Source organism: Bicyclus anynana, chromosome 14 (genome assembly GCF_947172395.1).
Source record: "Bicyclus anynana chromosome 14, ilBicAnyn1.1, whole genome shotgun sequence".
Taxonomy (NCBI): domain Eukaryota; kingdom Metazoa; phylum Arthropoda; class Insecta; order Lepidoptera; family Nymphalidae; genus Bicyclus; species Bicyclus anynana.
In genome coordinates, this window is record NC_069096.1 from 12,079,952 (window position 1) to 12,103,731 (window position 23,780).

The 23,780-nt window shown below is 34.9% G+C and overlaps 1 protein-coding gene across 4 annotated transcripts in view; it reads left to right on the forward strand.

Annotated features, from left to right (window-relative positions):
- Positions 1-23,780, forward strand: part of LOC112048880 (fibronectin type III domain-containing protein 5) — a 167,157-nt gene that overhangs the window by 17,052 nt on the left and 126,325 nt on the right. For 3 of the 4 annotated variants that reach the window (XM_052885410.1, XM_024086565.2, XM_052885411.1), the window contains exon 1: positions 510-732. The exons of the other annotated variant lie outside the window; for it this stretch is intronic. In XM_052885410.1, the coding sequence (XP_052741370.1) occupies positions 720-732 (13 nt within the window). In that variant the 5' untranslated portion in view covers positions 510-719. Of the gene's footprint in view, positions 1-509; positions 733-23,780 lie in introns of those variants that run through there. 4 annotated transcript variants of the gene reach the window in all.

The window sequence follows — 23,780 nt, forward strand, 5'->3', positions numbered from 1 at the left end:
AATGATATACTTACTTAGATGCTAGAATTAAATAATTGGTATTACGTATCTACTCGTACTCGGGTTCAAATTGGATACAAATAGCGCAATCCAGAGAAAACTGGCACAATTTGGAGGAGGCCTTTACCCGCAGAGGGGTTCCTACAGAATAGTTGCAATATAATATTAACATACCTAACTAAAACTACTTTAAAAAAAATACTTAAAAACACTAACTATTAAATAATAATCATCTACTTTTTGATACTAACACAATTAAACTAAACTCAACTTAACCAAACCTTGTAAACTAGTACTTCTGTAAGAAATAAATGGCTTTTTTATTTTTATTTTATTTATTTATTTATCAACTCGTACATATGTATTGGCAGGGCTATCATCGGATAATTACGGCTATAATCGTTGCCAATTATGCATGTTTGTCAATAATCTCTATAAATACCATCCTTTAAAGGTGAATAAGATTTTTGCATCCGTATTGTAGTGTCAAAGTCAGTCGATATGGTGTAGATAGTGTCGTATGTTGGAAACCTAAATAATTGGATATTTCACATTTTTATTGTTTAAGTATAAGTAATTAATAATTTTTAATTTCAAAGTTTGTTTATAGTGCAGCAATTTTGTAGAAGCAACAGTGTATTTTGTGATTATTACTTTCGGACTTATCAATTTTGCGACGCTCCCATGGATCGCTCATAGACCCCTCATACAGCAAAATTATGACGTCACAACGTACGTAAAATTGTTAAATTTGCATGAGCGTTCGATAAAAAATTACACATTTTGACTTTCAATAAAATATTTGGTTTTATTGGTGATTAATAACGTTCAATATACTTGTGCCGACTCTTAAATCTATGCAATAAATGTAATATTTCAATTGAAATCCATATATAAATAGATTTATTTTTATTTTAATTAAAGGTCAAATTTTGTAGTTTTATGTTGTATACTGAATATATTTATACTTATAGTATGAGTATTATAAGTATAAATATATTCAGCTGTTTTTGACGTATGACGTACATATAATCATCATCTACACATAATCTTCTTTTATATCTCTGGTCTGATCGAACATGTGATTTCAGTAGGCATTTATGGAATCGGAAGCAGAATTCATATCCACTGAGCTATCACTGTCTATTGTGTACTAAATACTAAACAAACTAAAGTTAAGCTCTTATCAAGTGATTTTGACGGCCTCCATGACGCAGTGGTATGCGCGGTGGATTTACAAGACGGAGGTCCTGGGTTCTCTTAATTGGTCTGGGTCTGACTGGTGGGAGACTTTGGCCGTGGCTAGTTACGACCCTACCGGCAAAGACGTAACGTCAAGTGATTTAGCGTTCCGGTGCGATGTCGTATAGAAACTGAAAGGGGTGTGGATTTCTTTCCATTGCATCTTAGCATCACGTGAGATTGAAGTCAAGGGTTAAATTGTAGAGAATAAGAAAACATATTAATAAAAAAATTAATGGACGAATATATACTTTAATAGTTTCGTTCTTTAGATTTTGCCTAGATAGTAGTCTATTCCAGATAATTTTCTTGTGTATTAAGGTAATGTAGCTTTAGTAATCTAATTTGTAAAGGTCAGGTAACAAAAGTCCAATAGAAAGGACACTAATTATCTGGACATATGACCTTTAGGACTAGACGAGCGAGTTCGTCGACTTCTGTTGGTCCCTATAGTGCTGTAATGTTGTCAGTACCTTATTGATTGGTAGACCACATTTGGATAGGCAATATACAAATCGTGTATAGTTAAAGCATAACGTCATCAACCCCTATTCGGTACCCCTCACTGCTGAGCTCGAGTCTCCTCTCAGAATGAGAGGGGTAAGACCAATAGTCCACCACGCTGGCCCAATGCGGATTGGCAGACTTCACACACGCAGAGAATTAAGATAATTTTCTGGTATGCAGGTTTCCTCACGATGTTTTCCTTCACCGTTTGAGACACGTGATATTTAATTTCTTAAAATGCACACAACTGTAAAATTGGAGGTGCATGCCCCGGACCGGATTTGAACCCACACCCTCCGGAATCGGAAGCAGAGGTCATATCCACTGGGCTATCACGGCTCAAAGCATAACGCGTTTGTGTATTCCCCAAATAGGTTATTGAGGTTTTTCATTTAATATTGTTAAATTATAGTACAAAATGCATTTCATTTAGTTTTGCTATAAAATAATTTACTCTTATTTATTATTCATGTGCATAAAGTAATGAAATTTAACAATAGTACATTATGATATAAGTGCGGTAAGTTGAAAATGACAGCTGAGGCGATATTGCAGCTCGAGCCTTGGCGAGAGCTATAGTAAGGAAGCAGAGGCTGTAATTATCAAAGCGCACGTATGTCATACGGCATTTGCGAGGAAACACACTTAGAACACACTTTCTGAAAATTAATTTGCATCTTTGCCTGTTTTCTATATGATGACATTTTGACATAGATTGCGAAGTGCGAGCACCAGCTTTTTATTTTAGGCAAATGCAACCAAAAAAAGCTAGTATTACTCATAAAGTAAATTAATATTTTTGTGTTTCTGTTACAGATTGTCATTTAATTTCAAAATTATTAAAATGACATGAAATGTTTATTTATTATATTTTATCTCACAAAGATAATTTTATTCATAAAATGTTGAGCACTTATTCTAACATAAAATCTTTTTGCTAAGGTTTATAAAAGTACCTACCGTTCGTTTTTAGACGGATGATAAATGATAAAGGTTTTATATTACATTACAGCACATGTGCATTTTACTTTACATTACGGCACATTTGCGTAATGAGATACTGAGCAAATGTGTTATAAAATGTTATAAAACAGCTTGCTTTAGAACAGTTCTTACTGTTTGATAAAATAATTTGCCCGTCCTAAGCTATATGGAAGGGATATGGAACTTGGATCCACTACCCTGGTCCAGTGCGGATTGGCGGTTAATAACGAGATCTGTTTAACCTCGATTATTTGATATTGGGCTTAGTGGTGTTAGGTGTGAAAGCGTAACAAACAAAGTCACTTATACTATAGGTAAATGTATTTACCTCAACAAAATCGTACGACATCAAGTGAGTCGCAGGGATTCGCTGGATGCAGGCGGCCCAGGATCGTGATGTTTGGAAGTTCCTACAAAAGGCCTATGTCCTGCAGTGGACGTCCATCGGCTGATATGATGATGATGATGATCTGTAATAATACAATCATTGCATATGCAAGTATTTGCTTTTTTTAATTTAAAAAATAAGCGAGGTTCTGGATTCCAGACAATGTTTTTTTAACCCGGGCATTGACACTACTAGACAGGGATCAGTGTAAATCCAAACAAGAAATGTATTTTAATTTTATTTCGTCTTACATTCATGTTATCAAATCTCTTTCTTTGTTATTTTAACTAGAATGCTAATTCAGCTCTCAGCTTACTTGAGAATGCAATGTTTTTACATAAACTTAAATTACAAACTACGTTGATTTAGTATTTAGCTTGCATGACACCAATCTTGAAGTCTTGAATTTGATTCTTGCGTCACATATGTTTTCTGTGCTTGCGTCCAGCTGTGAAATGTTGGATTTTCTGGCTCCCAAGACATTCTAAAGTCAAACATTATAAACCCACTAATCCGCATTGGAGAAGCGTGTTGGGTTTCCTCTAAGTAAATAGGCTATTAAAATAGACAGATAAAACGATTGAATACCCTCGTGAAAGGTAAACAATAAAGCCGGCCATAGAACACAGATTGAGCGGTTTATTTTAGTACTTTCCACTGCAATAAAGTTTTGTCCAAGTTAGTTTCTCTCCCGAGGGAGACGTTACAATAAACCTGTAGGAATAAAACAGACGTCAATCTGTCTGTCTATATCATCGTCCCGCTTTTACGACCCGAGATGTGAGGTTATGGCCTTACGAGATTGTATATTGTATACACGTCATTATGACTACTTTTCATTTATTATTAAATACTATTTTATTCGTGAACCTAGTACACAAGTACTAACCATAATAATTTCAGTCATATTTGTAAAAGGAAAAGGTTATTAATTAGATGCCTTTACACTTGTTTTTGTTTATTGCTTTATTAGCGAAAGCCCGCGACTTCGTCCATGTGGAATTTAGTTTGTCACAAATCCCGCAGGAACCATGTATATTTCCGGTTTGAAAAGTAGCCTATGTGTTAATCCAGAGTAAAATCTGTTTCCATTCCAAATTTCTGCTAAATCGCTTCAGTAGCCGCAACGTATAAGAGGAACAAACATACTTACACACAAACTTTCGCCTTTACAATATTAATGTGATTGACAGACTAGCGGACGCCCGCCACTTCGTTCGTGTTGATTTCAGTTATACACAAATCCCGCGGGAACGTTTGACTCAGTAACGGTAGCTATCTAAGTAAGGGGTTTCAACACCACGAATTTCCCAACTCTAGGTTGTTAAAAGAAATCTTGGAAGAAGAAACACCTTCATTCGACGGCCGCATGGCGCAGTGGATAGTGACCCTACTTTCTGCATCCACGGCCGTGGGTTCGATTCCCACAACTGGAAAATATTTGTGTGATGAGCATGAGTGTTTTCCAGTGTCTGTGTATTTATACATTATATAAGTATTTATATGTAGTATATAATGGTATATTAATATTATAATATCGGCTATCTTAGTACCCATAACACAAGCTACCTGTATGCTCACTTTGGGGCTAGATAGTGATGTGTATTGTTTAAGTATATTTATTTATTATTATTATTATTCATCGAACCTAGACTCCAATTTCTGTGATTAGAATCTACATAGGTTACAGTGAACCAATAAGCTAGTTACAAGGTATCGACGACCAGGGGCGTACTCTAGGTTCTTAGCTAGGGTAGGCACTATACGTACAAATTGTACAAAATAGAAAACTCTTCCTCCAATAAGTTCGTAATGTATTCTCAGCGTATGCATTGTGTTTGTGCATCTATGAAGCGCACGCCATTGTGGACGATATAATGATCAAAGTCCGCTCGATGATACATTTTCTATTGAATCGCGTTTTACGATTGTGCAAAACGTCGCGTGCAAGTTTGACATCTTGTTTGCATGCAATTTGAATTAGGAACATGTTTGTCAGGGTTTGTAGGTACTTTGTAATATAGGTGATTTACGTGTGAAAAGTGCTTATACCAAATCTTGTATCTCTCATGCAATACAGTTTACTTGTCCCTCGCATAACACCTGCACACATGCGAATTTTGACTGCTTTACCACGCAACGCAACGGTTTGACGTAACTTCCAATTTACTGGTTTACCGTTTAACTTTATAGGTACCTACAGTATATTTTTTATATGTACCTAGTAGGTAATATCACAATTAAGCGGAAAACTATTGGCTATAAAAATAATCTTACTTACGTTTTATTTTGTTTATAATTAAAGATAGGCTAGCATTTGACATTTTATCTATATAAATATTTTATTTATTGTATATGTGCAAAATATAAATATTATTGGCACGTAATTTAATTATTCAATATAGGTCGTGAACAATATATTTATGACAATGATTCTTTAATTAATGACTAATAATTTTATTTCTACCTTAAGAGAGTAGAGAAATGGACATTTAGTAATGAAGATATTTCATATAATTAAAAGACCAGACGGCAATTTTTTAAACGACCTTCTAAACTCAGCTTTATCGACATAACATCCTAATTGAACGAGAGCCTGCGACAGTAAGACATGCCTCATTTTATGATGGCTGAAAGTTTGTCAGCCATGTTTCTATCATAGGTACCTAAGTAATACAAAAATACCAATTTTTTAAGCGTTTTTCGAACAGTTGCAGAGAAGCAAACAACTGACGCCCGGGCTTTGTCCGCCCTTGGATTTTAGTCCGGCCCTGTCATAAAATCCGTTCTTAGCGGAGGTTTACTAACAATAAACTAACCTGAAAATTTTCATTTTTGTACGTTAAGCGGTTTTCAACCTTTCGCTTTTGTAATATTAAAATAAGATATTATATTTTCCTCAGCATAATTGAACGGATAAGGGTCCTAGAAACTTACTATCTTCCACAAAAAATTCAAACTCCATAATTTCTACCGTAGTTATCTATGCTAGGCTCTATTAGTCCCCTATTAAATTGCCTGAGAGAGACTGCTTCTTAGCGATAAGGTCCCCTATTCAACCTGTATAACTATTTTCTAGTTCAAAAATGCAAAATGCATTTATTTCATGTGACTTTACAAGCACTTTTGAAACGTCAAGGTTGACTATTTGTAAAGATTCTACCGCCGATTCGAAAGGCAGGTTTTGTTGATAAGAGCCAGGTAACCAGAAAATCAACCAAGAGCCAGCAAGAATAAATTCTAAAAAAGAAAATCAATAATTAATTTACAATATATTATAACATCATTACAATTTCTTATAGTTTGACTTCCTCTGTGAAACAATGGAGAGTATTTTTATTTCATTTAATTTTTTCATAGGCTTACAAATGAGCCACAATAAACTGAGGTAGGTCTGACTATTGCGGGCTATCAGCCCATAATTACCGTTGCCGAGCAACCGTTAAACACTCCAGAGATCATAATCGGTCACGTACTAATGACTGGCGGCATTCCAGCGGTATTTTTATATTTTCCTTTTCCTCCCGAGGGAAAATCAACTGATTTATCACGCGGGAAACCAAGACGTTTCGTGCGCTAACCTCTCCAGAGAGTAGACGTTTGCTTGTTATTCTACTAGTTTACGGCCTTCATTTAGTATTTTATATTCGGTTGTACGCTGTTCTCGATGGAATGGAGTCGAAAAGATCAAACAATTTAATTTATTGAAATGTGCAGTGTAAACACTTGATAGTAGAATAGAAATTATTTATCTATATATAACATTTGTTTGTTAGCGTTGTTTCTATGTATGTTGAGGACTTGGTGAGTCGCCGTTGTTGTAATATACTCGAATTACTTACTTATTTCATATACATACGAGTATCTAGAAGTAGCATCATCTTCATCATTATAATTCGGCTCACTGCTGAGCTCGAGTCTCCTCATAGTATGTGAGGGGTTAGGCCAATAGTCCACCACGACCCTATGCGGATTGGCAGACTTCACACACGCAAGAAATAATGTCCACTAGGCTATCACGGCCTGTATCTTTCTTTCTTTAACGCAAAATTCTGAATATTTCATTAATATTCTATTAATGAAATATTCAGAATTTTGCGTTCCACTAAAAATATGCCTTGTGAAGTAAAACATTTTTTTCGTTTCGTTTTTTGTTTTGAATTATTAAGAAATTTTTTTCTTTATTTTGCTCGTAAGCGCTTGTCGGCTGTATAATCTTTAGTAATATTATAAAGCTAAAGTATTTGTTTAGTAACGCGCTAATCTCAGGAACTACTATAGGTTTAAATAAAAAAAAAATATCTTTTTGTTGGACAGTCCGTTTACCAGGGAAGGCCATAATCCCAAAACGGTAAAAAATATTTCCCTTCCTTCCGTTTTTCTGCCTTATTTTCCGTTGCGTGCTGTGTAAACGGTTTAAGATACGCAAAAATAATGAATGGAATAAAAAAAATAATAAAAGAAATAATAAAAAGAAGTTACCATTAAAAATTAAAAAAAGGATTTTCATAAGAAAGACTTTAAAAGGAGATGAAGCGATGCTTGGGGCAACGTCTAAGATATGCTTCTTGAAGTTCAAAGGACATGTCCCAATTTTGTATGGAGGCTGGGCCTTTATTCCGAGTGTCAAGTAAGCAGAACAAATTTTAATCTTAAAACAACATAAATTAAAGGACTTCAAAACTAAAATAATTTCGGAACGTAAAAATATTTTTGTTTAGAATATTGCGATATGGGTATTAAATTCAATGGCTCATCAAGAGGATTTCAAAATAATATATCATGGCCATATTAAAAAAAGAGTCGTGATAGCCCAGTGGATATGACCTCTGCCTCCGATTCTGGAGGGTGTGGGTTCGAATCCGGTCCGGGGCATGCACCTCCAACTTTTCAGTTGTGTGCATTTTAAGAAATTAAATATCATGTGTCTCAATCGGTGAAGGAAAACATCGTGAGGAAACCTGCATACCAGAGAATTATCTTAATTCTCTGCGTGTGTGAAGTCTACCAATCCGCATTGGGCCAGCGTGGTAGACTATTGGCCTAACCCCTCTCATTCTGAGAGGAGACTCGAGCTCAGCAGTGAGCCGAATATGGGTTGATGACGACGATATTAAAAAAATCTACAATAAAAATAACGCTATTTTTTAATAGCTATACAAAATACGCGGATGACTAGGTACGAGCAGGTTAGGCAGTTAGGTTTTTTTTTAATTATTAGGTTGAAAATGAAAATTAAGCTAAAATATATTGAAGTTACATTCAGCCAAACTGGGGAAATTGCAAGAATAAACATCTCGTGTTGGAACAAAGACCAAAGAACTGAGTTTATTTTCGGACCGTCACCACAACAGTTTCCTGCAAGTCAATGGTCCCGAGAGTCACGTTAAAATAAACTGATGTTGGTGAAAACAATAAAATATTTTACTATATGAGACGGGAAAAGCTCCACTTGGATTGTATTGAAAACATTTGAAAATATAATTTCAATGTATTTCAAACGACGCCAAACGTTATATATATTTTTAATATTTCATTTTATTTTATTTTTATAAAAGGTTTAGGTAGTTAATTTAGTTAAATATTGTTTTAGTTAAAGGAATTTCAAAGTATTCCTGGTAATACATTTAAATAATAAAAGCTAAAAATTAAAATTAAAATTAAAATACGCTAAATAATTGTTCACTCATAGACTCTTGCCAATGGGTGAATAATTAATTAGAGTAGGTACCTATATTTATTTTAAATACTTGCATGTATTTACATAGTAATGTTTGTCCTGGCCCGAAGGATTAAATAGCATTATTATTACTATTAATGCTGATCAGCAGACGCACTTGTATTCTATACCTACAAAGACTATATATACCTACTACGATCCGTAAGATGCGACGCGTTTGATACTTACGATGCTGATATGTGGACGCCTATCATTAACCAGTTGTGTTTTAGATTCAACTTTTAATATGACACCAATATCGAACGAAACACATCAAAGACGAAATGGAAAACCCGATTTCCTTCTGTAAATGTAGGTCATAAAAATAAAGTGCAACGGGCTGTTACATGTACCTACGTATCGAAGTTTGGACACGGAAATCCAATGCACCGATACGAAGAAGTCTAGTTATTCTATTTCTGTAGCGTTTTGATCGCTCAGTTACTCAATGATAGATAGAAGCGTGTTCTTAATTGGTTTTGGAATTCTTTCACTACTGAAAGAGCTTGCGATACCCAGATTTACCTCTGAAGAGCTGAAAGTTTGCCAACTATGCTCATTCAGTAGCCAATTATGGAGCTTGGACGTTTTGGAATATAACAAGTTTTTTTATAGGACTAAAAAGGTGATTACAAAATATAAGAAAACTAATGTCGAACAAAGGTTATGACTCACAACACTTGTCAGGACAACTTAATTAATAAATCAAACTGTAACCAAAATAAGACCCTAGAATGGCAGAGAATGACCTTGAGTGGTGTCACGTACTTGCGAACGATGTGTGTAGGGTTAAAGGCGCCTTTTACTGATATCAAACACTCCCCTTTTCCACTCAAGTCACTCTCCCCGCCTATCCCAAGTAACCCATAAAGAATTACACAACAAGAGATGTGGACGGCTCGAACGCCACGATCACACTGAAGCCAACACGAGATCGAGCGACGTCATATCCGTCACAGACTACTATTTCCAACACTAAACGGCGATAACAGTTTTAAGGGTCTAGACCCTCAACAGTTCAAGTAAAAAGCGTATTTTTTTTAATATCCTGTGTTATTGCCGATAAAAGTCACCGGAAAGTCACTCTTTTCGGAGGGAAGTAATTAACGCCATACACCTATGTGTTCCACAAAAAATGTACGGCATGCTAGAAAATATTATCTACTTGTGAAGTACTCTCAAGAGATAAGGTTGCGCCCCTTAGCTTTCAGTCCCTGTACTATGTAATAAGTACGACGTTTACGAGTAAAGTATCTGTATATGTGTACAAAAGGAATTACACAAATGCCGTACAGTGATAAATGACCTATATTGCGTCTGCAACTGTCGACGAATTAAAAATTTGTACTGACTTCCGGTACCACTACTTTAACGTACGGCACTAGATTTTTCGACATTTGTTTTTAATCATTTTTAACACTGTAACAAAGCCGTACATTAATTAGTCAGAATTCATCATATTTTGTACCTGAGTAATTCCGTTTACTCGTGTACTCACCCGTACTCAGAAAAGACGGCATAGTGCTTAGAGGTATTTTCTGATATAGTAACAGCCTTCTAAGCGTTATTCACGTTCTTTCATTTCACAGGTAAATTTTATTCAAGGGCTTGTAGTCTATAAAGGAGCTGTTATAAACTGTATGCCAACATTTCCTTAGTCTTTGAAACAGTACTTACGACGGCAATGATGTCGTAGACTAGACAGTAGACGAAGGAGTTGTACAATAGCACATTTCGACGTTTATTATATGTGTGTGTGTTTATGTAGATGCGAATAAGTGTGCAGTAATTTATATGAACTGTAGTTCCAACAGAATTTCCTTAGTCTTTGAAACAGTATACGATTGCAATGATGTCGTATAGTAGACGTAGCAGCGATGAAGTTAATATATTTCTACGTTTATGTGTGACACTGATTTATAAACGTACGGATGGAGTTGATATAAACTGTATGCTGTATTTCCTTACGTCTCTAAAACAGCACTTACTTAGACTGCAATGACGTTGTAGACGGAGCAATAATGTAGCAAATATATTGCCACGTTTGTTCGTGACACAGATTTATCTATTTTTTATTTCTCTAGAAAACAGCTATATTGATACTTTGCTATCTTAACAAATATAAAAGTATACCTAATATACCTAATACACCCTAATATACCCTACCGGCAAAGACATACCGCCAAGCGATTTAGCATTCCGGTACGATGCCGCGTAGAAACCGAAAGGGGTGTGGATTTTCATCCTCCTCCTAACAAGTTAGCCCGCTTCCATCTTAGACTGCATCATCACTTACCATCAGGTGAGATTGTAGTCAAGGGCTAACTTGTAAAGAATAAAAAAAAAATATATAGTAGGTTCATAGAAGTGTGCAGAAAATACAAATATAGGTAACTGACTAACAGATAAACGGATAGAAAAGTGACTCTATGAAGAGTGTTGTCTTCTTTTATAGTTTGAAACTTGCCCGCCAATCAGTATTAGAGCAGCGTGATTGGTGATTCTAAGCTCCATAAGGTCATTTGACATATAAAGAGGGAGGCCCTATAAAACCTATACCGTTTAATCTTCGGCTCACTCTTAAACACGAGTCGCCTCTCAGAATGAGAGGGGTTAGCCTAATAGTCCACCACGCTGGTCAAATGCGGATTGGTAGACTTCACACTTAGACAATTCAGAAAATTCTCAGTATGCAGGTTTAATCACGATTATTTTCCTTCCTATTATGAGTATGGAATTCCTAATATGAGTATGGAAACCTAATTGTAAGAGTGATGACTAGAACTTGTTTTAAAATGAGGATCATTCCGATATAACTAAAGCTATTTTTAACCGACTTCCAAAAGGAGGAGGTTCTCAATTCGGCCGGTATTTTTTTTTTTATGTATGTACACCGATTACTCAAAGACGCCTGGACTGATTTCAAAAATTCTTTTTTTGTTTGAAACGGTATAGTCCCCATTTGGTCCCATTGCCATCATGTCAAGATCTGATGATGGAATCTTGCTTAGCTTAGCTAAGGCTTAGCACCGCCTTCATACTGATCAGCAGGTAGAACATATTATGATGTTATATTTCGCTTTTTAGTTTAGTGGGTACGTTTTTAGGTTTTGAAGTCGGTTGTATTTTTTTTATTAAAATTTTTACTATAGTTGCCAAGTTCTAACAATTATTTAAGTTTATCGACATCACGTTAAATGTTTTTGTAAAAGTTTTCCCTTTAAAAAAATGCGAAAGCTTTTAAAAGATCGAAGCTAAACAAAAATACTAGAACACAGATAATTTTATTTATTTCTTCTGCAAAGTCAATACAGTAGTTAAGTATTTCATGTTATTACTTTCTTTGCTTTTGCAAACTGTAAAAGGTTTTTGGTTTATTGCTTGTAGTAAAGTATTTTGAGGTCTGTTATTATATTATAACTAGCGGATGCCCGCGACTTCGTTCGCGTGAAACTCGATGTAAACTTTCAAATACCTCTACCCTACCCTACCCCTACCCTACCCCTACCCTACCCCTACCCTACCCTACCCCCACCCTACCCCTACCCTACCCTACCCTACCCTACCCTACCCGTACCCGTACCCCTACCCTACCCCTACCCTACCCGTACCCTACCCTACCTCTACCTTACGTTGAAATTTTTCCTGAATTTTCTTTGCTATAAACCTCACGGAGCCTGAGACCTTTTCAACGAATGCAAAACCGTGGAAATCGGTTCGTGCGTTCTGGAGTTATAGCGTCAGGAAGGAAAACCCGACTTATTTTTATATAGTAGATAACAGACGGGTCGGATAAACGTAGGTACGGTAAAAGCGGCTACTGAAGCGATTTGGTTGAAATTTAGAATGGAAATAGATTTTACTCTGGATTAACACATAGGTTACTTTTCATCTCGGAAAAATCCATGGTTCCCGCGAGATTTGTGAAAAACTGAATTCCACGCGGACGAAGTCGCGGGCGTCCGCTAGTATAGAATAATACATGAATGATATAAGCAGCGCGGTGAGGCCGGTGAAACCCATAAAAAAACAAACGTCACGCATCTCGTATGTAACGTAATTTGTATTTCAAGATTTAATATTAACAACAATTACGTAAATTGATATCATAAAAGACTAATAATATTATATTATTTTTTTACTTTTACTTTTTTTTAATAATTAAAAACATAAGACAACATTTTTTTCTTGAATAACATTGCAAATTTCTGATGCGACGCTTCGTGTCGTACTGACTCGAGAATGTATTTGTTTTTTAATTTGTATTTGGAATGACTGCATCCGTGCCGTGTTCCGTACGCTCTATCTGCCTATTATCCTTTAATCTGTGTGTCACACTAATATTATAAAGGCGAAAGTTTGTGTGTAGGTATGTTTGTTCTTTTACGCTGCGGCTACTAAAGCGATTTGGCTGAAATTTGGAATGGAAATAGATTTTACTCTGGATTAACACATAGGCTACTTTTCATCCCGGAAAATCCATGGTTCCCGCGGGATTTCTGAAAAACTGAATTCCACTCGGACGAAGTCGCAGGCGTCCGCTATATACTAGCGTATATTATATATTATAAAACAATCCTCCACTCTATTCGCAATAAACTCAAAGACTTAGATTTCCATATCCTCCGCTTGATAACTTCGGTCAAACCTAGTGGGGGGTCGACCAACACTGTGCTTACCGGGGGCGGTGTCGCCATTCCTTGGGACCCCAACGGCCATCGGCTCTTCGAACTATGTGGCCTGCTCATTGCCATTTCAGCTTCGTGACTCGCTGAGCTATGTCAGTGACTTTTGTTCGTCTGCGGATCTCCTCATAACTGATTCGATCACGCAGAGAATCTCCAAGCATAGCTCGCTCCATCGCCCGCTGAGTGACTTTAAGCTTTCTAATAAGGCTAGATATTCTCATTCTTACGTTCAGGGTACGACAATAGTCCAACAGGTGGGGTTCGAATCACCATCTTTCGGTGATGAGTCCGACCCCTTTGCCACTGAGCTATTGAGGCTTTAAATAATATTCATCAGTAATAATTCCCCGGATGAGCTCTGTCACAAAGAGCTCACGACTACTGAACTCTGTTAAGGGTTTTCTAAGATATTAAGTGCCGTGAAAATTACTCATTTTTCATTTCCATCAGCTTAGCTATTTTCTGTAGCGTATAACATCGTCTCTAAGCCCTTTGTGAAAAGGCAGCCTTACTCAGACATAATTAATGTAATTCGATATAATTATTCATGCTTACATAATTCTTGCCTAGAAACGCTGTTAGTAGTTGAATGCGCTAACAATTTTATCAAGGGTTTAAATTAGTTACACTCAGTTGAGTACAAAATCTGATAATACTAGCATCGATATAAAACGTTATACAAACTATCGTGATAACGAGTCTATGTTTGTATGCTTAGTACGAGATTACAAATGTCGCTAAGAGGCCGTACATGCTACTTTAGTATTTTAGTCGAGTACGACCACAACACAAAAACAATAACAAAAAAAAAACAAAAGAAAACATAGAAAACAAGTATGTGCAAAGGCGGTCTTATTGATTATAGCAATATCTACCAGACAATCTTTGAATAAAGGAATTAACGTAAATAAATTCGGGATAGTGCAATAAAAATAATATATTTATAATAATTTTTGGGTGGTAATCCAAAAATTGTTCGTACTCGACTAAAATACCAAAGTAGTCCAAACTAGGCCTAAAATAACGAGTAGGTAGTTTAAATTAACTCTTGTAAGTAGAACTATTCCGTAATCATGTTTTAATAACTCAACAGTGTGAGTTAAAAAAATGTCTTCACTGCTTTGTATTTATATTGTAGATCGAGATAAAAAGGTATTTAAATGTATTGCTCTTTCTATTCTAAAGACAAAGATATATTAAAGAAATTTTATAGTATCTCTCTCTCTATATAACGACACTAGCTGTCGCCGCGCGGTTTCACTCGCGTGGTTCTCGTTCCCGTAGGAATACGGGAATAATATATAGCCTATAGCCTTCCTCGATAAATGGGCTATCTAACACTGAAAGAATTTTTCAAATCTGACTAGTAGTTCCTGAGTTTAGCGCGTTCAATCAAACAAACAAACAAACTCTTTATAATATTAGTATTGATACTATAAATTTCTATAGTATCGTGTTATACAAAGAGACATATGTCGTAGACACTAATTCGACACTCACACTGTGGATTTATGAAAAACGAATAGCACTACTATTCTGGCTTCCGAAGCCAAGTTATTGCTTTAAAATAGTAAAATTACTATGAATAAAGTAAAATAATGCCAATCCTGGGTTAATTCAAAAATTGGGTCAGCGTGTTGGACTATTAGCCCTCTTATTTTGAGAGGAGACTCGTGTTCAACAGTCAGCTAAACATGAGTTGTCAATCATGTTTAAGAAAGTAAAATTACCATATGTAAAGTAAAATTACTATGAATAAAGTAAAGTTAAATAGCTTAAAGTCTTGAGTGAGAAATAAAAAATCAGCAGTACAGAAAGTCATTAGACACATATTAGTCTCGATATTCGATAATCGCGATCGTATTTCGTACTAGGGTTTTCTGTTACTGAAACAACCCAACCATAATCCAATCCCCCTAAATACTAACAAATGACCTTGAACTTATGGCTCGTAATATTCATGCAATGTACTGACGTAAGGAAAATATTCTATAACCAAAGTTTGGTCTAACATTGTTGCGAAGTTCGCCTTCGCTCAATAAATATTCGATTTCATTAGTCTGGGAATATTAACAATGAATGTATGAAAGTTCCTTTATTTACTTAATAAGTAGTAATGTAGCCTGAAGTGCTGATTGAAATGAGATGATAAATCTGAATCGTTATTATAAAGAGGTAAAGTTTGTCAGTCTGTGAGGTTGTAGGGGGATCTACTTCTTTTACCAATAGAACCATGTTATTCGTGGTCTTATACGCTATATTTTATATCTGTATTTATAAGAAAACCTGAATTAAGCGGGAAAAACCGCGAGGCGTTTAGTTAGTGTCATAGGAATCTAATGCGTGCCGGAACTTAGTAATAAAGAATGCCATCAAAAATAACACTTGTAAAATATAAAAATTCTCGGAACTTAGTTGTTCTACCATAAAAAGTTGTGAGATCCATGTAATACCAAGTCGGTTACTTTCTTTAGTCCGTAATTAAGCGATCTTCTGTCTCAATTATAATTAGCTAACCAACATTATAAAGTGACCATATCAATATGTTTTATATTTTATATAACATAGATTAACTTGGAATATTTAATCGAATACCTCGAAATCCAAAGCGACATAGGCTAACCACTAGACTGAAGGCAGAGCGGGGAAAATGGGTAATCAATAATATGCGTTGTAAAACCCCGCTGTCTATTCTAACAGTCTTACTTAAACCTTTACATGTAGATTACAGACGTATTGAAGAGTCTTGTCTGTAATATAAACAGGTAAATTACAGACAAGATGCTTAAAGAGTAAGTAAAAGCCGAAAGGACACTTGAGTCTTTCTTTTTACGACATGTTTAGACACCGAGTACGAGCTAACAACCTGGATTACAGTCGTTAAGTAAAGACCTTGACAGGTCTCACATATAAGTCTAACAAGCTGACGCCGCGCGGTTTCACCCGCGTGGTTCCCGTTCCCGTAGCAATATGGGGATAATATATAGCCTATAGCCTTCCTTGATAAAAGGGCTATCTAACACTGAAAGATCTGAAAAATTTTTCAAAACGGACCATTAGTTCCTGAGATTAGCGCGTTCAAACAAACAAACTCTTCAGCTTTATAATATTAGTATAGATTAGTACAAGATCCGGCTTAAGGAATATATACCTTCATCTGTTATTTATTTGGGATAAAAAATAAATGATATAAAATATTCAGATTGGCACATTGCAAATAACCCGGAGAGTATTAAATGATTATTTTTTTAATTAATTTTATTACATCTCCTTCCTTTGCTTAATTAATAAAAATCGTTCACTAGTTAGAAGTATATACCCAACAGAATTGAAAACATAAAGGTTGTCTGCTTTCATACTGTGGGGTTGCCACTTGCTAGATATAAACAATTGATTATGTTTAATAAATGTTAAATAAATAATGTTTAATAAATACTCTCATCAGTTATTTAGTCGTTTAGTATCTCAAATGAAAGCTGCTTGCTTAACTTAACTGTTTTAGGTTGTCTTTGATCTAGTTTATGGTTTACTAGATTTTGTATGAAAAATGCGTTTAGCCGCAATTTAACTAGGCAACCTATGTGCAATGTGTCACTGTGAATATTATCTATTATTTATTTCTTATCACTATTAAACAATAAATGAGGTTATATATACGCAATTATCCGCCCACCTTAATATGACACGAGTATATTAAAGTGGGCGGATGATTGTGCCTCTATGTATATTTTTAATGCCGGATCTTACACCACATTATGTTGTTTTATAGAATTGTAACACATCGATAGACCGTGTAAGTAATATTTAGACTACTATGCAGAGAGCCAGTAAAGGTATATACGAGTAATAATAGGTAATTTATAACGCTCTTTTTTAAAGATCCTGAAATCTCCTATAATGCCTGGATAAATAAATAATTAAATAAAAATATTTCTGGGAGAATAACTCTGTCTGTCGCATAAAATTACGTAAAATATTGAAATAAATATAAATATAAATTTAATGGAAAAATTGGGTTGAAGTATTGGGTCATTATTAAAAGAATATGGCAAACTCTATTAAAAAAAAAACATATAGACTTGGTTTTAACTTTTATGAAAGTTAAAACAAATAAAATTCGTATCACTTTTTGCGGTGATTTTGGAGACATTTAGCATAGTAGTAAATCTTTGGATTTGACGTATTCTTTTTTTTTATTATGATGCATTCTTTTGTGTGAAGTGGCTTTATTTCACTTTACATCAAATGGGTTGTTTTTTTCGTTTTGTGTCTTGTACCTGACAAGATACTAAGGAAGATAATTCTTTTTTATATAATCATTAAATAATTATATTATTGTTCTACAAATTGTATACTTAATTAACGTAATTTCTTTTTATCGAGATAAAACTATTTTTCGAGGATAAAATGAATTTATCATAAACTGAATCTAAAAACTTTATTTGCTTTTTTTATTCTCTACAAGTTAGCCCTTGACTAACGGGCGGGCTAACTTGTTAAGAGTAGGATGAAATCCACACTCCTTTCAGTTTCTACACGACATCGTACCGGAACGCTAAATCGCTTAGCGGTACGTCTTTGTCGGTAGGGTAACTAGCCACGGCCGAAGCCTCCCACCAGTCAGACCTGGACTAACTAAGAAAACCTCAATCGACCCAGCCGGGGATCGAACCCAGGACCTCCGTCTTGTAAATCCACCGCGCATACCACTGCACCACGGAGGCCGTCAAAAAAATGTTACAGCATGGCAATGTCAACAAAAAAACTTAAAGAAAAAAGTAAAAAATAAAATAAATATTAAAATTTGAACTTAAAGATTCATTACTACCTTAAGTTTTATAAATTACTGATTAGCGGTATTTTCTAATTGGATTGAAGGCAATGCCAAGCCAAAAATCGTACCGTACGTATTAATTTTAATACGGTACTAACTTGTTGGCATTGCATTCAAAGCGATTAGTAAATAGTACACATTAAACATCAAAAACGAGACACAAATTTTGTGTAGAATTTTGTTTTTGATGTTATTTTTTGCTTTTCAGTGTAGTACATATATGTGTTTTATGTGGTAATTATTTTTAAGCATAGCTTTTATCGCGAGCTTTGAGCGGGGACCGAATCAAGGCATTCCGTAACGGAAATAAAAAATTAACACCCAAGCCGTGCATCAAGTTAACACATTTCGACATTTTCATATCGACTCAACTGGACACTAAGGGTCAAAACCCATTAAATCAGAGTTCGGTTCCAGCTCAACGTAAAGACATTTTTTATTTTTATCATTTATTTATTATTTTAGAATTTAGACTATCGTGAGTGTTATTCATATTAATTGATTATGAAACGCGGCTAAAACTCACGTGATATTATGTTGGAAACCATTATTAGCAAGAAATTGACATTGCAAGAACCAGTTCACGACTAAGGGCCCCGTATGGGTTCGAAACTTGTTGGGCATACTCCAACCTAATATCACGTGAGTTTTAGCCGTGTTTCATAATCAATTATTATGTATTTATTATTATTTTCTGAAGAAAAAAAAATATTGCATAAAGAAATTATTATAATTGCATACGTTGATAATAGTACATATAAGTGGGGTAAGTTGAAAATTACAGCCGAGGTGATATTGCAAGCTCGAGCCTTGGCGAGAGCAAGTAGGGAGCAAAGGCTGTAATTATCAAAGCGCACGTATGTCATACGACGTTTTGTAACACATTTGAGAGGAAACACACTTTTTGAACACAATTTTTGAAAATAAATTTGCATCTTTGCCTGTTTTCCATATAATGACATTTTGATGTCATCGGAAAACATATCATTGTAATTTTTGCACAGATAGTAAAGTGCGTGCGTTTTTTTTTCGGCAAATGCACCAAAAACAGCCAGTATTACAAATAAAGTAAATTAATGTTTGTGTTTCTGTTACAGATTTATTGTTGTCATTTATTGTCAAAATTATTATAATTAAAGAATTAACTGTTTATTTATTTTATTTCACAAAGTTAATTTTATTCATAAAATGTTGAGCACTATTTCTGACATAAAAACTCTTTGCTAAGGTTTAAAAAGGTATCGTTCGTTTTTAGACGGATGAAAAAGGTTTTTATTACATTACGGCACATGTGCATCTTTTTTATATTACGGCACATGTGCGTAATGAGATACATTACGATATTGAAATTGGTGAAATAAGCGATACTTTACGAGCAAATGTGTTATAAAAAATGGTATGCAATAGCTTTACCGTGGCAGTTCCCGAGTGTCACACGTATTTTTTTTAATATACGTAACTAAAATAGTTAGCAATATAAAGAAAAACAAATTTATTTATTTATTTTATTAGGATAACCAACAGCTATTACAATTTCACATGTTAATTATTTACATTTTAACACAGCATACACAAATTAATGTTATGTCAATACTACAGTTGTCAGAAATGAATGAGTGTCAAATTAAACAATGCAAATTAATATGCAAAAAATTACAGACTACAATAAACTGAAAGCAATAAAATTGAAAAACAAGTCACATAAAATTAAATATAAAAAACAAAAAAATTACATCTAAAAAATTACATTATTAAAGATTACAATACAATTACAATTAAAATATTATGTTATTACTATCATTACATGTCATTATTATAAGTCAATTATAATATAATGTCAATACTACAGGTGTCAGAAATGAATGAATGTCAAATTAAACAAAGCAAACAAATGTTAAAACAACTCTCGCTGTATTCTCTATGACTAGACAGCTAAAGAAAGATCTCATCAGCCATCAGGGGATTGGAGTAATCTTATGCAAAATACGAGATGTAATAAAACGCGTCTTGACTATAAGGATTGATTGGACATTTACTCGGGATGGGAGAATTTATTAGTTTTAAAATGGAACAGCTGCTATAAAAACTCATGAATGTAATGCAATGGAAATTTTTTATTTTCTGTACGATTAATTTAATTCGTCTCTAGGAATTATGATTATAGGAATTCTAATTTTATATTTACTTTTGATGTTCATTTATAATTAATTGCTGTATAAGTGCGTTGATCTTTTTGACACGACTATCTTTTTGAATATCGAGGTTACGAATGGACTAACAGCTTGCGATAGCTAGACATACCACATTTTATAAAGGTTTAAAGTATGTCAGCGTATGACCACAGGTAGGTCTTGTATCCAATTTTGAAATTTGGAGTGTGATTTCGTAAAAAGTATCGGGTTTCAAGGGGATCATCAACTGTCCAAATTTAAAGCGTATATTTTAATATTTTCCTTAGCATATTAATCGAAATCATTTTCCTTATCGGCTGTCACATAACTTCACGGACACCCTTCGAAAAACAAACTTCAAAGATCAAGCTCTAAGGGTCAATACTGAAAGTTTGCAGCAATTTTAAGAGGCTGGCAACTCAGCCCCTAAAAAATCAGGGTCTGTATCCATGTAGTACGTCAATTCTCTTTCTACAATCGCAAGCGCTTCGATATAATATGTATGGGCATGAAATTTGCTATCGTCAAGTTACGTGACCTTTTCAAAGCGTTATTAGCGTTTGTAGAAAGAGAAAAATGCCACATGGCTAAATATCACGCGAATAGAGTTGCGGGTATCCTTTAATTACACTATAATAATATATATTATAATATATAATATTATAAAGGCAAAAGTTTGTGTGTAAGTTTGTGTAAGTGTGTAAGTATGTTTGTTTCTCTTTTACGCTACGGCTACTGAAGCGATTTGACTGAAATTTGGAATGGAAATAAATTTTAATCTGGATTAACACAAAGGCTTTTCATCCCTGATAAATCCATGGTTCCCGTGGGATTTGTGAAAAACTAAATTCCACGCGGAAGAAGCTGCGGGTTTAGTTTATTTTATAGCGAATTTTTTACTAGTTTATTTTATAGCGAATTTTTTTTTATCCTTTACAAGTTAGCCCTTGACTACAATTTCATGGTAAGTGATGATGCAATCAATGATGGAAGCGGGCTAATTTGTTAGGGGGACGATGAAAATCCACACTCCTTTCGGTTTCTACACAGCATCGTACCGGAACGCTAAATCGCTTGGCGGTACGTCCTTGCCGGTAGGGTGGTAACTAACCACGGCCGAAGCCTCCCACCAGCTAAAATCTATCAGCATTTAACTTTTTTTTTTTTTTAATTCTTTACAAGTTAGCCCTTGACTACAATCTCACCTGATGGTAAGTGATGATGCAGTCTAAGATGGAAGCGGGCTAACTTGTTAGGAGGAGGATGAAAATCCACACCCCTTTCGGTTTCTACACGGCATCGTACTGGAACGCTAAATCGCTTGGCGGTACGTCTCCCACCAGCCAGACCTGGACAAATTAAGAAAATCTCAATCGGTCCAGCCAGGATCGAACCCAGGACCTCCGTCTTGTAAATCCGCCGCGCATACCACTGCGCCACGGAGGCTGTCAAAATACAATGTATTATAGCTAGCTGTCGGTTATATCGGTTACCATATACCTACAAAAATTATATAATGTAGGTCGTCGCACCACACGTGTCCTTCGATTTCTTTAATAATAAAAAACAGAGCAATTTGTTGGAATCGATACGGCCGATAAACAATTAATAGAATCGAAAACTAAGTTCGAGCGTACAGTGAGTTTACGTGGAACCTTTTATATTACTACTAGCTGACACCGTGCGGTTTCACCCGCGTGGTTCTCGTTCCCGTAGGAATACGGGGATAATATATAGCCTGTAGCCTTCCTCGATAAATGGGCTATCTAACACTGAAAGAATTTTACAAATCAGACCAGTATTTCCTGAGATTAGTGCGTTCAATCAAACAAACAAACTCTTCAGCTTTATAATATTGGTATATATTTTATATCATTGTCTAACCATAGTTAACTCTTGCGACTTTTATGGCGAGAAAAACAATGTAAAGTTTAAATGATATTTTTTTAGATGATTGAATGGGTATTTGGTATAGTAAATTTTACCTTCATCATCAACCTAACGTTTCTACCCTAAAGGTGGCAAAATAGGGGTGATATATTCATCACTAGAAGACGCCTCGTAGAGTCACGGTTCAGTAGAAACAGAGATTACCCCCTACAGGCCTACAATACCAAAAGCTTAACCTCTTTATATAAGCTTATAGTACTCACAGACAATGTAGCTTTCTAGTGGTAAACGGTCTCAAACGGTGGAGGAAAAACATCGTGAGGATACCTGCATACCAGAGAATTTTCTTAATTCTCTGGTTGGAAAGAAAAAAAGATTGTCTGAGAAACAAAAATCTTTATGATAGGTACGCCTTAATAGATCACTGGCTTGGCACCTCCTACAAAGTGATCTATAGGTATAAAATATTATAATGTTATTTTCACTTTTTATTTTCGTGGTTAAGTACGAAATAATGTATGTTTTGAAGTCGGTTATACTTTTTTTTTAAATTATTAACTGGCTTCAAAAAAAGGGAGAGGTTTCTAAATTCTACGGTATATATTTATAATTTATAATATATTTTATAATATTGTTAAAGAAAAAACTTTCATCATCCCTACAGCACCACTAAAAACGAAGTCTTCAAAAGACAGGAAGGTTCAGTGAGGTTTTAGTCGGTAAAAGCTGTACCGTGGTACCGTGTAAGAAGGTTTCGATGACAACTTTCTGATGTATAACAAGTAATGATCATTCAATTATTAAATACAAATATTCCACTTGTTTACATAAATCTGTCACGTAAGGACTCGTGTTTACGGCAATGATGTGGGATAAACACTGTGTACGACATTTATGAATATTTACACGGACGGCGTAATAACTGTTGAATATTTGAATATTTGGTTTTCGTCAACGTTTAAATCTCTTATATGCTATGTACTTTTATATTCACGATTCCTGCATCATGTTTTATAAAGAGAATTATAAGAAGATCGTTTCCGGGCACGGGGATGAAAATATATAGCCTATTTATAACAGACTCCTTACAAAATCAGCTAGTCAAAATCGGTCCAGTTGTTTTACGGTGGAATTTGACGTTGTAGGGGATCATTCACCCGCTGAGAGTCACTAAACACACAGCGGTTAAATGATCCTTTGGGGGTGCCCCTACAACGTCCATGAATTCCATAGCCTGACCAAAAAGTGAATTTTAAAAATTGTTTTTTTTTTTTAATAAGTAAAGGTAAATATCGTACTTTTATATGGTTTCATAGAAAAACACTTTATCTTTACAAAATATACTTCAGGTGTATTT